Source organism: Pempheris klunzingeri, chromosome 23 (genome assembly GCF_042242105.1).
Source record: "Pempheris klunzingeri isolate RE-2024b chromosome 23, fPemKlu1.hap1, whole genome shotgun sequence".
Classification (NCBI taxonomy): domain Eukaryota; kingdom Metazoa; phylum Chordata; class Actinopteri; order Acropomatiformes; family Pempheridae; genus Pempheris; species Pempheris klunzingeri.
The window spans coordinates 11,314,339-11,331,382 of NC_092034.1; the positions used below are offsets into that span (position 1 = coordinate 11,314,339).

Consider the following 17,044-nt stretch of genomic DNA (forward strand, 5'->3'; position numbering starts at 1 on the left):
ATTTAGAAATAAACTATACTTTATTATAAGGACCACAATATTTTCCACTTCAGCGAGAAAGTAATTTTGTATTACAGTATAATTAATGGCTGGAGTCGGCAGCTCCTCTTCCTTTTGATCCCATACCTTCATTAAAGTAAGAGACATTAAGTTCTTTGAAGCTCAGCCCACTGTGGCAGGGCATTAGGACTTGCTCGTAGCTTTTGAAGCTGTCCAGGGCCACCTTAATGACAATGTTCCTAGAAAAAGTCATCTGTCCTCAGTCAAGCTCAAATGGCTGAGGGAGATGACCTTTGAGAGCCTCACAATAGTACAGGTATGTATGGTATGAGCTACCTGAATTGCCGCCTTACACGAAGGCTTGAATTCAGCTTAATCTCTATTAACACACTGAGCACAGGAATGTAAATGTTTATTTCCCCAGGAGAGGGAAAAAAATCTTTACCTGAAGTGCGAGGTGGGGGTTGAAATCATTTCCTTTCCACCTCGGGGTTAAATTATCGTCCTTAATAGCTGCTTGAAACTCAAAGCCTGCCTGCTCACGCCGCTCATCATGAAAAGTCCAGTGTCTTTGAAAGTTGTTGAACTCTGACCCCCCGTCAGCACCCTAAGAGCACCGCAGACACCCCACAAAGCCGGAGCAAGCAGTAGATAATGCTTCGAGACATGAATAGTTTACATTCAGTGTGACCGGCAGTGCATAGCTAAGCCCCGTCCTCATGTTACAAACGCTGTTGCTCTTATTGATGGACATGTTCAGCGGGATCACCCCCTCAAAGCTCCCATCAGCGGAGTTGCAAAATCACAGCCACAGAGCGTAAATGTATTTTTAGGGACTCTACAAGCTTAAATGGCATCTGTCAGTTGTTTGCTCAACAGATCTTACAGGGGCTTTTCTGGGTGGGAAGACAAACAAGGGGTTGAGGCAGAAGCTAATAACAGTCTTTTAGCTGAAATGCATTGTTTGAATGCAATGATGGGCTGGATGCTCAGCGGCACCGCTGCACACTTCCAGGCCTTTTAAGAGTCAGCCGCCACTGATTTACGCTGTAGTTTATATGCATGAACACACAAGCATGTGAGCATGACTTTACAAGTGCAAAATAGGGCCACAGTATGTACAGTACATGTGTTGGTTTCCTAGCTAAACATACTGGGAGCAGGTCACCGCCCCCCATATGAGTAACCTAGTTGTGTCCGTTTGGCTGACACCAAACATAGCTGTTTGATCAGTGATATTTGGCAAGAGAGTCAAAGCGCTGCTTGTCACATGTGTTCAAAGAGAGGGCAGGAATTTGTCAGATATCAGCTAGAGAAAATGCCCTTCACGGGACACCCGCTACCTTGTTTTTGCACTAAGGAGGCAGCTCAAAGATTTTTAAATGCTGTTTTTCTCTCTCAAAGCAAATAAAAATAAAGAAATAGTTTTTGGATATACATTTATTCACTTTATTGCCAGGAGTTAGATAGTTGCCTTGCTCAGGTAGTTAGAATATCTCCTATGTCTGTTAAATATGAAGCTACTTAACTTCCCATTAAGACTGGAAAGCCTGGGTCTGTCTAGAGGCAGCAAAAACACCAAACCTACTTATCAGCACCCCTAAAGCTTTCTAACACTTCACCAAGGCAACCTCTACTGGTTGCCAACATGACTTAAGGACATCACTGCATCCGGAGAAGAAGTAGTCCAGCATTTAACCTCCACATAAAACTACAACTGGTCATTTTTACACTAAGCTAAGCCAAGCTAACTGGCTGCGAGACAGTAGTATCGATCTTCTCACTGAGCTCTCCGCAAGAAAGCAAATAAGAAAAAAAGTGCCCTTTTAACATAAAACACACAAATCCCTCAGAGTGTTGTTGTAGCACCTTGTTATGGCTTCCAGTCCCCCGCATGCAGTTTACCGCCACTTGGTTGCCTTTTTCATCTGTCCCTAATTGCCTTTACTGCTCCGTGGAATTTGGCACACTATCTGTATGAGTGTGTGTGTGTGTGTTTGTACGTGTGTGTGCTCATGCTTGAGACTCTGGAGGAAACGAAAGCTCTTGCCATTGCTGGGCCACGGTGTCCCGGGAATGCCAGGCTTGCTAAGGGTACAGTAACCTGTCTGTCTGTCAGCACGGATCTGTTTCAGCTGCAGGCATCGCGTTCCGTCAGGCATGTCATGTCCACTGCGTGCTGTCTGAGGGCATCGTGCCACAAACCACCAGTCAGAAATGTAGACAGTGGGCACAACACTCTTCACACTGTTGCCAATGATCAGTCAACTTGTCTGACAACCCAAGGGTATAATTTTTTCTTTCTTTCTTTAGGGAAGTATCTAATTACACACAAATCCTAGCTTACGGCTAAAACCAAATATGCGGCTGGATGAATATTCATAAATTTGCCTAAACTATTTAGCGATGAATAACTGGCATTGAGTTCCACATAAGAAGATTAGGGCATTGTACTACACGAATCCAGGATTTCCTGTCATCTAATGACAAAGTTAACCTGAGATACAGTATCTGATGTATCCTCATCAGATTTTCCATGGATATTACAGTTCAGCAAAAATCAGAAGAAAATAATCAAGCGGCTGGTATAAAAGAGACGGAGCAGCAGAAACAGACCCTGTTGTGCCGTAGATGAGGGTGTCTATTGTTTCAGTAAATCTGCTGCAGGCTTGTAGCTGGCAGAAGAAATGAACACCATTATTTGGGGCATAGACGTCTAAACATCCCCCAGGATCGGTTTCATCTATGAGGATCAGGCAAATAAGTGCCCAAGCATGCTTTTTACCCTAGAAAATAATTCTCGCTCCTATTCTGCCCTACAAAGGCAGAGCAGCGCTACAGAAGCAGTGAAGTTAAAAGAATAGGGTTAAAAGCTCTCAGGCTGGCTGGGAAACTGTGTCGAAAAGTTGCAACGCCATAATTTTATGCCTTTTTATTCTACTCCAAAAATACTTGCCCTTAAAACCACATAATACCTAAACAAGCAGCAATTTGCAAAAGCTGCAACCGTCTTCTTTCATTGTGTTGTGCAATACTGTTCCCTTTGCACAAATGTAAAAGTGTTGTGATGCATAATACTATGTAGTTGTTAAAATTGAAAATCTTTCTATGATGTACATTTGGCTAAAGAGACTGAAGGAGTCTGCAACAAACGGTTCATGAGTTATGTGAGGAGGGCGTGACTAAACCATCACAAATGACAGTGTCTATGTGTCGGTCTTTCTATTAAGTTTGGCCATGTTTTGTGAATCTGTTTAGACGTTATGCGCCTTTTTGTTACACGCCGGCTTGGCATTAACAGTTGATCAGCTGTCCTCTGGCTCATGACCAACCTTTCCACAAAATTTTGTCCAAGTCTGTGAATCTGTTTGGAAGCCCTGCGCTTTTTTTTGCGATAGGCCACTCACACTGCCACAGCTAAAGAGCTGCTGGTCACAGCTAAAAACACAGATACTGCACTCTTTCTGTCTGTCATGTGTGCGTCGGCTATTTACATTGAAATCACTATTATGTTAATTTACAATTTTACATGTTAAAATATGGGATTTGAATTAAAGATTAAGATTTCTTTGCTGGGCAGCATTGTTCCCTAGTTCAATAATCTTTGACTTCCCTATGTGAAATGAATCTGATTGGGTAGTATTTGGTAGGGAATACTATTGCAATTAGTCAGGTGTTCCATGAGGCTTTTGGGGGATGCCAATGAACATGTGTGCTTGATGTTATGTCAGTACATCACAAATCATATGACTCATCTCCTTTGTTTTCCTGAATATGATAAAAACTCATTTAAGAATGGAGATGACAAATACTTATGCGTCACAGGCCTGGACCTCACAGGGAATTCTGCTACTGCCAATGTGGCTGCTTCAGATTTCAGCATCTTGTACTGAGCTGCAGACCACTGGCTACCCATAGAGACCACCTGGGCAGAGGTCTGGTTGGGTGCATGTCTTCTGTTGACAACATATGTGTGTGTGTGTGTGTGTGTGAAAGAGAGACTGAGTAGGAGAGGGAAATGAGAGACAGCTTGGCCCGGCTGTCAGCTGCCACTCGGTTCCCATTACGACTTCTCTCATGTCCGAGCCCCGTTCCCTTGGTTCCTCCAAACTTCTGCACGCCTCAGGTACTGTTTTGGAGGCCAGCTGAATGTCCGTCTGACAGAGAGACTGCAAAGGAAAAGTCCAGAGAGAAAGCAGAAATGAAGCAAGGGCTCATTTCCCACGTTGTTCTTGGCTCCTGTCTGCCCCCGAAGACTTAGGCGAACACTTCCAAAACAAAGAGTTTGTCTGTGTAGGTGCCCAAATAGCCAACCCACGCATATATGCACACTTGCACACAGACAGAGACACACTCACGCTGGGACATAAAAAATGTTATTCTAATTCCTTCTAAGTGCCTATTTAAGCAGCTGTTTTCTGTAAACACTGGCTCGGACAGCAGAGCTCGGACATTTGGTTTAAGATCATTCTCAATTATATCATAATTACCAGGACTCGGTCTGGTTGTCAGCAACAGCACCCAGAAAATATAGCTGTGAATTGCTGCCCCTCTGCCAGCACAAACAGACGGCCCGCTAATCCCAGCACGGCTCTGTGAAAACGAAACATGGCAGGGTCATGTGGGACGGTGTCCGACCCACACGAGGGATAGCCTTCTGTGGTCATTTTCTCACCTCCCATCTGGCCCACTCAAAGTATGCACTCATTGACTGGCTTAGCAATTATATCTGTGCCTCCCAGGTCAGCGATCACGCAGTGCTTTTCCAGCGATGAAATGTGAGACTTTTTTTTTGTCCTTCCTGAGAAAATCATTACTGAAAATCATCAAGGTGGAAGCGGGGCCGCGGTGTGGTCCCGCAGGAGCATGGAGACTCTCATTTTCAAAGCAACACTGGCCACATACTGACCTTTTCTCACACTTTTAACCTTGTATAGTTGTTGACTCATTTTCTGTCTTGATCCTCTCAGTGGGAAATGTAGACGCTTAACTTGGATGTCTTAGCTAATGAGCCGGAGTCATTATTTGAGGATTATATCTGACAGGTGCACAGAGCCCTGCTTAACAAGACCCTGGTCTTTTTTGTTTGTCTATACTGTAGCTATAAATCTGCAGTTACAGCCCTGCTAAACACACATTGTCCGCATAGATCTGTTGTTTATTAAAGGCTGAAGTAATGGTTATTTCTAGAGGGCAGGCATCTTGTTAAAATGTAATTAATTTCTGCATGCACAACCTCTCCAGCTCCGGGGGTTCGGTCGAAGCTGGGAAGAATAATAGTGCTAAATTTAGCAGCAGGGCTACAATACTTTTTGTAGCTATTTTGGTCCCAGATGTTGAAATTCTGGTATAAATTCACTCAAACAACAAGAACACAGCCAATATTTAGTCCCCCCCTACTTGATCAAAATGACAGCCAGACATTTCTTGATAGTGGTAGCACTATTCATTTTGTGTCCCTCTTCCACATTGGTCTGGTAATATCTACAATAATTATACTGTATCGTATTTTCCCATTGCTTTATTTTCTGCAATGCAATATGCAATAAAAACTCTTTAATGCTAAACAGAGCTAAAAAGGCATTCTTTAACCTGACTGGACATGGAAATAAAGGATAATGGGATCCTTTCAGCAAAAACAGCTGCAGTCATGACTGCAACGTCTGCGAAAACATCAGTGATATGAATTAAAATTTGCTGTTTTGCAAAACAGACAAAAATGTGTGGTTAAGAAAATCCAAATGTGCGCCATCTGCACAGCTCTAAGGGAGAGACGGGGTTAGCAACTAGCTGGTGAACGTAGTGGAGCTATTAAGAATCCTTAAGAGGTCAAAAACAAAGCTAACAGGTGGTCAAGACAACAGGTCTGGCTAACTTTGCGCTCAACACCTCTGTAATATTAGGGCGAGAACCACAATCCTCATAAATCTTTCCATAAATATGTCCTTTTTTTGTGTAATATGTGTATTTACTTCTGTTCCTGTTAATATGTGTTTGTTCTTACTGCAGACGAACAGGCAGCTAGCTTGGTTAGCTAACAAGTTGTTCTGAAATTAGCTGCAGTAGCTTATCCAGGTGGCTAGTTCCTGTGTTTACACCCTCAAAGAACTCAGAAATAAATATATGTGATATGATTTTTGTAGAGTGGAAGTTCATTGAGAGTACTTCAGGAGGTTTGTGCTGTTTATCCTGCCGTTGTTTTGCCTGAATCTGCTTTTCCCTTCTACAATGGAGGTGGTGAGAGCAAAGTTAGCGTGACCCGTAGTCAAAATGGCGGCAAGTATGAGCGCAAGGTTGAAAAATATCATAACTTTCCTTTAATTCATTTTCTATTTCATCTATCAGGCATATAATTTTAATTAAATAATCTGCATATCACAGAGCACTTGAGAGCTCTCGGCTATCTGTAGTGTAGTTTGACTGAAAGTGATTCATAATCCTGCTGTACTACTTGAATCCACAAAGCCCTGTTCCAGGTTTGATGGACAGTCCAGCAGACTAGTGGTTGTCGCTCAGGCTCCTCAGTCTGACAGCAGATGTATTTAAGGCAGCAGCAGCGTCTGAGGGTAGAGTTAACCAAAGCATGCCGCTGCACCAAAGACATGTCACTTTCTTTCTCCTCCGCTCTAAAGCCACATCTCTGCCTCTTTTCCACATGATCTAAAGAGCACGAAAGGACAGCCACTCTCCCGCTGTCTTTCTCTTCCTGTCTGCGCTCTTTCTTCACGCAGGGCCTCTGACTGTGTGTGATCCCGAGGTGTGACACTTTCCCAGTAGCCCACAGGTATCCGTTACCCAGCCGGGAGCCTTGGCACGCTGCCTGCAGACCTACCTGTCTCAGAGGGCACAATAGAGAGATGCCGTGTGAGGATCTCCTCTACAGTCCTGCCCCTATAACCCCTGCTGCCACCTGCACACCAGCGGACCCCTCGGGAAACAGGAGGGCAGAGCCTCCGTGACTGATCTTTCTTTTTATCTCGACTGAAGCAGTTGCTCAGATCATTCTGTCTGTTAAATATGGATTCACCCTCTCTATCAAATCCTATACTCATTCTGTTTCCTGTCTTCTAAACCTCATTTTAGATCCTGCAAGCAATCCCCTTCGATCCATGTTGCTTTATTCCTTGAATTAAACCAATGTATTCCTAACTGTGCATCATCATTCTTACCAAACAAAAAAAAATTTTAAATACTTTTCATCAACTATTTTTTCAATATATCCAAATGTACATGTTGGTCAGTAGTTACATATCCCCATAGAAATAAACTTATTATAGGAGATGGCAAAGAAGGGATAGATTTGGGAAGAAATCAAGCTGTGGTGCCACATGCTTATGATGAGTAAGAACTTTGTCTACTTTGGTGTCATCTAGTGGCCTTAATCTGTAAATTCTAGGAAGTATGCTCTCAAAATATCACTGACAGGCAGAGTACTGATGATTGGGCAACAGTGATAGGCTACTTTCACAAGATATCCATTTTTAAATAAATAAATTGTATGTGGTTTGTTTGAATTATTCATTTGAATTATTCTATAGGAGCTTAAGGTTAGCATCTATGAGTACACCTACAGCTAGTGGGCAATATCGTCTTATCCAATGAGAATGAGAGGTCGAGTCTTCATTCTAAAAGCTCAGTTACAGATGGCCCTATGTTCTCATTTCTAAGGAGTAGCAGAGTAGCGGTAATTTCCAGTATCACTTCATCCAGTTACGTGGCACCCTGCTTACACAAACTGGTCTGTGATTGCACAGTGGAAAGAAAAAACTAAAGAATGATTTCTGACATTTAGAGCCCCTATTGTGAAATCATCTTTCCTTTGTGAAATCAAAGAGCTGAGACGATGTTACGTGTAGTTAACTGTGACCTGGGTGTTATGAACTTCTCCCTTCATTTGATAGGCAGCCAGATTTCCAGGTGATCTAAAACCAGTCAAGTTAGGACGCTGAACTAAAATGACCCTGACTGTGTCATTTTGAACTGTGGTCGCACAAGGTGGATAATCAGAGTAGCACTCAACCGTGTGAGTGGACACACGTGGACATTACGTGTGCAATTCAAAAAAGTATATCAGCAAGTTTAAATAGGGTAACTTCAGTGCTTTCCTGATGTAAACTCATTATTAATTTGAGAAGGTATAAGATTACAGAAAAACTGTGAGCCAAATATTTCCCACTGGAGATCATAGATCATCACCATCATCATCATCATCATCACGTAATCCTAATGAGTCATAATTGTTCATCAACTGGATGCACTTTGCCACAGAAAGGCTGATCAAGGCAAATAAAAAGAATATGGTGTGGACAATAAAATATGAGCAGATCAATGTCCAGTGCAACGTGGTATCTGTGTGTGTGTGTGTGTGTGTGTGTGTGTGTGTGTGTGTGTGTGGAGGTAGGGCTGCATACTGTATATTATATTGGATTGTCACTCTGTTAATTATATAGTTCTCAAATAAATCAGAACTAACTTAAAATCTTCCTCCAGACAGAATCTCATTAAAAATGAGAGTCTGTGGTTTACTGTGGCCAACATTTTCATATGGGGTCTATTTGAGTTATACGAGGGCTGATAAATGGGCCCCGAGGGGTTCATCTACAGAATCCAGGATCCCAATGTGTCGGCCAACTGGAGAATCCAAACTAAGCCCATGTTTCCTCATCTGGACTCCAAATGTGTAGCATCAAAGAAACCGCATTAACACTTCATTTACATTTTTGATAACACACACAAAAAATCCTTAGAGAAATACACTCTGACACACAGGGAAAAAAAATACTGAAGTGCGCTCAAATTAGAAACAGAGTCACACATGTGGCTCTGATGAGCTACTGGCAAACACAAGCCTGTTCATCTGCGGGTAAAAGCCACTGACGTATGGAACTATTCAGGCCATTAAGTGAGGTGTTGGGTCGGTCAAATTTCCTGCATTAATTTAAAAATATTACCAAATTTTACTCATAAATAGCATGAGAGCAAGTATACAGCCGCCTTGGCTTCCTTCCACGGTGAGCAAACATTCTGACGCCGAATTAAAACGAACTGGGCAGAGTTTTTGTGTTCAATATTATCGTCGACTAATCATTCATATGTGGTAAAAACTGGAGCGGATGATTAAAAACATGCAAACCACAAACTGAAAACTTTTTAAAGACGTTATTCAGAGCATTAAGGTCATTGCGTAATATTGTCTTCACCACACAAAGTCACAGACTGTCTTTGTGCCTTCAGACTTTTACAAGCTATGTAACGTTTACCAGTGAAAACCCCAGAGATCATCATCCATAACACAATACTTTGCTCTTTTAGCACAAATTACTGACCTTAGAGGTCACTTTTACTGTATGATATGAAAATCTCCTGAGGGTTGGCTTGGCATTTCTGTTTTTCTGTATGTTTTTGCAGGGGAATAAATGATCCAAGTTTCATTTCACTTTAGAAATACATGGACTCTGAATTATAACACACACACAGTCTTCATTGTGACTTTGTTGCATGTGATCTATGTACACACAGCCTAAATGTACTTAAACTCATTTTGAGGACGTTTTATTGTGAAAGGGACAAATAAAAATATAGTTTTAAGACCAGTAGCGAATCAGTTATTAGTGTTTACATAAGAATGGAAGTAAAACAGCCTACTATATGTATTCTCCAGTACATTGTACACTAATGCAAAGCCGGGTACCCCTGTCTTGGTTAGTTCTCCCTTGTGTGTACTAATATTATTCATTTTAAACCTAGTTAATGAAGCATTTTATGTTTATCAATTATATAAACCTCCACCCTTCTTGACCAGACCCTGAAGACATGAAAGAGCTCTTAAATAACAATAATCCTCCTCTGTCCAAAGAATGTCACCAGCTGATGAGATGTTAAGAAATCAGACAGCTGGCATGTGCAGTGGCTCTCAGGGGAATTCCGCGGGTTAACTTTTCCCACTTTTACCTTTGTCCCACAAACAATCACCGTCATTGCGTCACAGCGCCGCGCCACATCTCGCGATAACTACAGGACATAAATATCGCTGCTGTCGCCTCTCACGCCGTCTCAGTCAGTCCTCTGACAGCTTGGACACATTCAGAACTACCGGTGAGACTTTACTAGTCACCCTATAAAGTTATTTTACGGGTAGCTGTCGTTGAAAGAAGTTCCTATTTGAGCTTTTGTTGTCATTTTACAGCTGTAAGGACAGACTGCTGGAATACGGAAGTGATAGATATTTAACTCTTGTGGGTTTCTTACTATGACGACATTTTTTTTTAAGTGTAATTGTGTAAGCTGTGTAATTTTACTGTTTTGAACAGAGCCTTACTTTCCCTGTTCTGTCTCTACAGGTTTTGTTCTAGCAGACATGGCAGCAGCTGCTGTTATCTCAAATCAGGTGAGTTTGCTTGAAAGACTTATTTTGTTAATATTAGTTGGCTGTTATGAATGTTGGACAGGCAGTGGGGGGGGTGGAGAAAAAAGCTGTGTTTGACATTAAAAGCAAAGACACTAGAAAGTAAATCTACAAATTCAGGAATAATAGAAAATCTTTTATTCATATTTTGATGTAATACTCAACTTTGACACCAAATTATACGTAAAAACTGAGGATAAGTGTTCAGTTTTCTCTATTATTATTGCTGTTATTACTGTTAGGTGAAACTGTGGATGTGAGTGTTGTTAACCCGCTCCTCTCTGTGTGCTTCCTTACAGAATGTGGTGGAGAGGGTGAGCAGCCTTCCTCTGGTGAGCTCCACCTACGGCCTGGTGTCCAGCGTGTACACCAGCACCAAGGACACCCACCCTTACATCAGGACCGTGTGCGAGGCTGCCGAGCAAGGGGTGCGGAACATCACCTCAGTGGCCCTCACCACCGCTTCGCCCATCATCGACAAGCTGGAGCCTCAGAGTAGGAACCCTTCAGTGTGCATTGAAGATCACGCCTCTGTAGACTTTAGCGTTTGTAGGTCTAAGCAGAATCCAGCAAAGTGAAACTGTGAGGGTAATTATGTGCTGACCAGCTGAGTCACACAGAGCTTATACAGGAAGTTCAGGTCAGGCCTCTGGCTCTTACTCATCCTGATCTTTCACCCAGTTTTGCTATGTACTCACTCTCATCCTGATGCGAGTCACAAAGGGTTGAACAATGCTTTCATGTAGAAAATATTTATTCACTTCTTTTTCTAAGATTCTGCTTACCTTATTACAACTAATTTTCTTTTTTTTTTTTTGGATTCCTACAGTTGCTATTGCCAATGACCTCGCCTGTAAGGGTTTGGATAAGATTGAGAGAACCTTGCCGATTCTTTACCAGCCGTCTGAGCAGGTACGTACTGGATTAGTGATCAATAGCTGGCATAATTACCGTCTGTCAAAAAGGTCAGAGAAGTTATGCTCAGACCAAATTTCGCAACATGGTGTCCGGCAGTTGTCGGCTACTCAGTGTGCACATCCAGACTTTCTCAACTGCCGTTTCCTCACTCCTACTTCTGTTGTTTAAAAATGTATTTCTTAATGGTTTTGTCCCCATCCAGATCGTTTCCAGTGCCAGGGATGCGGTAACCAACGCTAAAGATGTTGTAACAGGCACAGTGTCCGGCGCCAAGGACACAGTGTCCGACACTCTGAGCAGCGCCGTGGAAAAGACTCGGGGCGCGGTGCACAATGGGATGGAGAAGACCAGGGCTGTTGTGAGCGGGAGTGTCAGCACAGTGCTGGAGAGCAGAGTGGCCCAGCTTGTCAGCAGCGGAGTGGACACGGCCCTCAGCACCTCTGAGAGTCTGGTGGAGCAGTACCTGCCGCTGACCGAAGACGAGCTAGGTGAGTGGGGCCAAAAGCTACCAGGTGGACCACCTGAAACACACAGACCAGTGCTGTGACAAACCCAAGCAACCGTTTATCTTCCCTTCTTGGTTGTTTGGGCTTTGCAAGATTTTAAAAAGATTATTCTTGCCTGCCGTTTTGGCTTCAAATAATGTTTTTGAGGGTCAGTAATTAACAGGCAGCTGGAGCGTGTTGTTAACATGGATTCGGTCCAGTTTCCAGGAAAACACGAGTTATCGGATTATTATGCTCCTCTGAGAATGTGAATTTGCATTAGGGGCCTGTTTTTCTACATCATTAAAAGAGTCATTGTTTACAGTGAACTATGTAAGTTTAAATGGTCCTGTTTTAAGGGATCGACCAGTAGATAATTACATTCTTCATGGATTTAACTTGTACAACACTAAAGCAGCTTGTAGCAGACTTCCTTAAACCTCAAATCAGTCAGGGTTTTCATTAGTGAGAGACATTGCGGACTAAACTCAGAGTCATGTGTCCCATTTTTTTAAAAAGCGATCCTTCATGTTTCCCTCCCTTGTGACAGAGCTGGAGGCAAAGACTGTGAGAGGCTTTGACGAGAAGCAGACGAGCTACTATGTCCGCCTGGGCTCCCTCTCCACCAAGCTCCGAAAGCGGTCGTACAACAGGGCCTTGGCCAAAATCCAAGATGGGAAGCAGCGAAGCAGGGAATTTATCTCTGAGCTAAACTACACTGTTGACCTGGTGGGTCTCCAGATTCATTGATAATAGCACTTAACACAATCTTATTTACAAAAAGGATAATCTGCAGACTTCCCTACAGTGGATTCAGTGGAACAGAAAACATTATACGTGTTTGTTTTCTAGATTGAATATGGCAGAAAGAATATTGACGGGGCTAACCAGATGGTGAATGACAAGCTGAGCTCCCTGGTGGCGTGGAAGTCCAATGGTCCAAACCAGGAGGCTGGTCACGAGACAGAGGTAAGGGGAAAAATGAGATAACACATGCAGTGTTGGTTTAGAAGAATATGCAGGTTACGACACACGTTTCTTATCAGCTCATTTGTAACTGATCATCTCCTCCAACCAGATAATCGAGTCTCGCACCTTGGCCCTGGCACATTCCCTCACCCAGAAGCTCCAGACCACCTGTCTGGTCCTCGTCACCGGCCTGCAGGGCCTCCCCAACCACATCCAGCAGGAGGCGCTCTCCCTCACCCACTCTGCCTCACAAGTCTACAGCAGCTTCAGCAAGGCGAACGTGCTGGGAGACCTGCCAGACAGCGTGCTGACCAGCAGCAAAGTCCATCTGGGCAAAATGAAAGATTCCCTGGACAACATCCTGGATTATCTGGTCAATAACACGCCGCTCAACTGGCTTGTGGGTCCTTTCTACCCCCGGATGGTCCCAGAGCCGCCTCAAGTACCGGCCTCTGCTGCCAGCAGCACACAAGCTTCGTCCTCAAGATCTCCCCCTGCCCAGACACGTCGGGAGGAGCCCATGGACGTGGAGATGGAGTCCCTACATTCCTAGCAGCACAAGTGATCCATTACAGCTCTGTGTTTCCACTTGTCACTGATATATATTCTGCTTTGTAGGCTAAGATTTTAGTTGGGTTTTTCCCCCCATACAGTGTTGAAGGCATAAGGATATAAAACACCTGTATCACACCACCTACAATGAGAAACTTGTCAATGCTGTGCACAACTTTATAATCCATATTTACATAAACTTTACTGGAATCATATTTGCATTTACTGGGTCCTTTTCTCTCCACATAAGACATAATTAGTCTCTGTTTCTATACAGCTTTGGGATTCTCACTATGTAACATTTACAAGGAAATCTTTATAAAATGTGTCGAGACCAATTAAGTTTTACAGTCAAAGAGGAGAATTAATAAATAAAATCATCGTCAAGTCCATAGTAATAATAATAATAATAATAATATTACTGCTCTCTGTGCTGTGAAAATAATGTCACTACATTTTTAAACCTGGAATGAAAATTTGTCTTTTAAATTTTTAGAGACTAGATGCAAATTATACCAACAATCATGAAGGATAATACAAATAAGCTTTATTGGATCTTTAAAACTCTTTAAGACAACCAAAGCACAAGTGTTACTCTCATTAGCCCGTCTGATAAGTATTAAACCTGACGTCTATAAATTAATTTCATGATATACAAGTTAAAAAAAAGAAATGTCATTTAGTCCACGAAGAGAAAATTCCTGGTCACAGTGGGTGTTAACTCATCGCTGGCAGCGACTTTGCCTCGACAGATACTCCATCAGACTCTGAAAATCCAATTTGCAGAGAAAGATGACCGGTTGGTACAGCGGTGCCTTTCAGACGTTTAAGAGCACATTTTAAAAAGGCTTCTGTCAGGCAGCTTGATCTGCAAATAACATCAATGCTCATTTAGTGGCATTTAACTATGAACTCTAATTTACCGTGAGCTTCTGAATCTGACACCACGCCACGTCATCCAGCACGTCCAGGTTAATCTCACCCTTGGTCTCCTCAGAGAAGCAGACGGTCTAGGATGGAGACGGAGGAGGGAGAAGTGTCTGATCTACAAAACTTTAATCATGGCAGAGAGGAAAGGACTGATCCCTGCGCTTTGAATGAAATAATTAAACAGCGCCGTCAGTACCGGGGATAGAAACCATAACGTACCTGTCCCTGTGCTGTGGTGACAGTGATGTGTGCAGCAGAGCCCGCCACAGAACAGTGCAGATCACCGGTGGAGACCACAGACCTGGAACAGCACAAAGCAGATGGTAAAAATACATGTTTGTACAACTCCTTTAGATAAAAACACCACAGTACAAAGAGGTTTTGCTCCACTGAAGGCGGGGACAGACCGGAGTTTGGGTTTGGTCGGTATGGGCTGGTCATTGGTCTTGGTCACGTGGCTTTGGGTTCGTTTGACCGAGACTGTGGAGCCTCTGTAGAGAATAAGCACAATATCAAGGCCTCAATACTCCTCCATCACACCTTAATACTACGTCACCTCCAGTCTTACCTGAGATTTCCTGTGCTGTTACTACCAACTAATGTTCTGGTCTTTTTTGCTCCCTTTCCGCCCTAAAAATATAGAAATAATCACAGACACCAGTCACAAATCAAATAAATCAGTTGGGATCAAATGAAAATAGACAGAAAAAAGCACCAGATTAAATATACAAGAAACATACATAAGGTAACATAAGTGTAACAGAAAACACAAGCTGCCTAAGTCTGAACAGATGGAGGGTTTTAAAGCACCGTCACCAAGAGGCCCGTGATAAACTGACCATGTTGGGCCCCAACAAGTCAGCACTAGCATTTTAAAATCAACTAGACGCCAACAGAGAGGCTAAATGTTTGGGGTTTTTTAGAATTACAGTAGTTCAAATATTATGAGATAAAAGCGAGTGTTAGCATCGTCCTGACACAACAGATCAGAGAGTCCGAGTCCTGACGTGAGCATCAGAACTTCACGTTCAGTCAGAACACACAGACAAGATGCACCAGGCGGCTGAGTGAAGATCATCAGGAGCAACACTCGATTCTTCACTTTCATCTGCAGAAAAACCATTTGCCATCCAGGCTGCGGTTGTATTTATGTGGTTGTATTTAAGCCAGTGTTCAGTGGAGCATGAGATCACAGAGGAAAACCACAACATTATATGAAGGCTACCAGCTAAGCCTCCGCAAGGTTTGTCTGCTTCTAATATTTGTCAGTTCATATTCTTCTTGCTCAAAATGTCAAAAATACAGAACAAACATCCTCCAGCTTCACATTTACCTGATTCTCTTTGACTCAGTAAGTATATACCCATCATCCTATGTGTGTTATATCCTGAATTAGAGCCCTTTTGTTTCTCCTCCCTCTGGACACCAAAGGTAATCTTTTAACTGTGCACTGAGAAGTGAACACCAGTGATGCAAACAGGACAGTGAACTTACCTTAGAGGTCTTGGAGGAGGACTTTTGAACCGGGGTCGACTGCACCGGTGCGGAATCTGTTGATTTTACTGTAAAAAAAAACATTTAAAAAAAGGGCAGGAGATGAGTGTTAAAACAAAATGGTTTCATTTCAAACCGGACAGGAAACCATCTTGGATAAAGAAAGTTTCACCTCTTTTACTGGGGGCCCTCCTGAGGGGCTGGTGCACCTCCAGAGACTCATTCTGCAAAAAGTGAGAATTACACCTGTTCTAATTTGTTAGAGTAAAGGTGGAGCAGGTGGAGGTGGAGCAGGTGTGACTCGGCTCACCTTCATGGCGATCGACACCTCACTTGCTGAGATCTCCTCCTCTAGCAGGAGAAGGGTGACAGGTGAGTGGGGCTGGCACGAGCTAGAATGGTGTGGAATAATGAGTGTGTGTGTGTGTGTGTGTGGGGGGGGCTCACCGCTGATTAAATCCCCTATGAGAGTGTTTTGAAGAGATGGAGGCATCTTCATCAGCTCCACTTTGAAGACTTTGTCCACTGTGGCCAACATGTTCTCCATCTTGGCCTCCAACTCGTTCATGCGCTCCTGAGCTGTAAAGTTAAGGGAGACATTTTTAAAACGAGGCTGGGGAGGAGGAGAGGAGGGGAGGTGTGACCTTTGACCTTCCAAACCTTCTTTCTCAAACTGCTGGATGAAGAGAGCCAGTCTGCTCTGCCGCATCGCGTTGTTCTGGCCATTTCCAGCGTTTCTCGTCCGCCTGAGCGGCATCCTGACGTCCTGACGTCCGCACAGAGCTCCGCACCGGAGACCGCAGCACAGCTGATTACGATATTAATGCGCTTACCGGAAACCCAGGAATGAGGCTCTTAAGGAGCTTCGGTGCTTGGCGGAAGGATACAGTCGGCCTTACCTACAGCGAAATGTAGTGCGAGTTAAACACGCGCCTTTGCGTCATCTGAAAATGGCTGCTTCAAAAGTCTGTTGATTAATTTTGTTGCAGGTGGAAGTCCTTATTTATTGAAGGACAATAAATGTTCATTACTTCCTCATTACTTAAGATAAATGTTATATATTTCTCCATTATTTAATGATAATAAAAGTTCATTATTTTTTCATGACTTGAATATTTTAACACGATTTAAAGAGAATAAATATTACTTTTTTTCCCCTTTATTTAAGGAAAGAAAATGTTTCCTTTATTTTAAGGATGATGAATGTTCTATATTCTCCATTATTTTAGGAAAACAAATATTACATATTTTCCATTATTTAAGGAGAATTAATATGTGCAGAGTAAATTCA

The 17,044-nt window shown here is 42.9% G+C and overlaps 2 protein-coding genes across 2 annotated transcripts; one reads left to right on the forward strand and one right to left on the reverse strand.

The window, feature by feature from the left end:
• Positions 1 to 10,339: 10,339 nt before the first annotated feature.
• On the forward strand, positions 10,340 to 13,544 carry plin2 (perilipin 2). Its single transcript, XM_070854492.1, has 7 exons — positions 10,340 to 10,387; positions 10,705 to 10,900; positions 11,235 to 11,317; positions 11,526 to 11,811; positions 12,359 to 12,537; positions 12,661 to 12,777; positions 12,887 to 13,544. Exons 1-7 carry the CDS (start codon positions 10,358 to 10,360, stop codon positions 13,328 to 13,330), a joined length of 1,335 nt encoding a protein of 444 aa, XP_070710593.1. The 5' UTR covers positions 10,340 to 10,357; the 3' UTR covers positions 13,331 to 13,544.
• A 433-nt stretch (positions 13,545 to 13,977) lies between these two features.
• cdca9 (cell division cycle associated 9) lies at positions 13,978 to 16,550 on the reverse strand. Its single transcript, XM_070855093.1, has 10 exons — positions 16,414 to 16,550; positions 16,201 to 16,332; positions 16,064 to 16,104; positions 15,926 to 15,977; positions 15,754 to 15,821; positions 14,828 to 14,889; positions 14,667 to 14,750; positions 14,479 to 14,560; positions 14,253 to 14,339; positions 13,978 to 14,096 (listed from the first exon to the last, which is right to left on the reverse strand). Exons 1-10 carry the CDS (start codon positions 16,508 to 16,510, stop codon positions 14,052 to 14,054), a joined length of 750 nt encoding a protein of 249 aa, XP_070711194.1. The 5' UTR covers positions 16,511 to 16,550; the 3' UTR covers positions 13,978 to 14,051.
• Positions 16,551 to 17,044: the final 494 nt, after the last annotated feature.

What these genes read in the sequence shown, in the direction of transcription:
- plin2 (XM_070854492.1), top strand. Translation starts at nt 10,358, where the DNA reads ATGGCAGCAGCTGCTGTTATCTCAAATCAG. An exon ending in GCTGACCGAAGACGAGCTAG is followed by an intron (nt 11,812 to 12,358) that starts GTGAGTGGGGCC and finishes CCCTTGTGACAG; the next exon opens with AGCTGGAGGCAAAGACTGTG. An exon ending in AGGCTGGTCACGAGACAGAG is followed by an intron (nt 12,778 to 12,886) that starts GTAAGGGGAAAA and finishes TCCTCCAACCAG; the next exon opens with ATAATCGAGTCTCGCACCTT.
- cdca9 (XM_070855093.1), bottom strand. Translation starts at nt 16,510, where the DNA reads ATGCCGCTCAGGCGGACGAGAAACGCTGGAAATGGCCAGAACAACGCG. An exon ending in CCTCCTCCAAGACCTCTAAG is followed by an intron (nt 14,890 to 15,753) that starts GTAAGTTCACTG and finishes CTATATTTTTAG; the next exon opens with GGCGGAAAGGGAGCAAAAAA. An exon ending in AACAGCACAGGAAATCTCAG is followed by an intron (nt 14,751 to 14,827) that starts GTAAGACTGGAG and finishes TATTCTCTACAG; the next exon opens with AGGCTCCACAGTCTCGGTCA.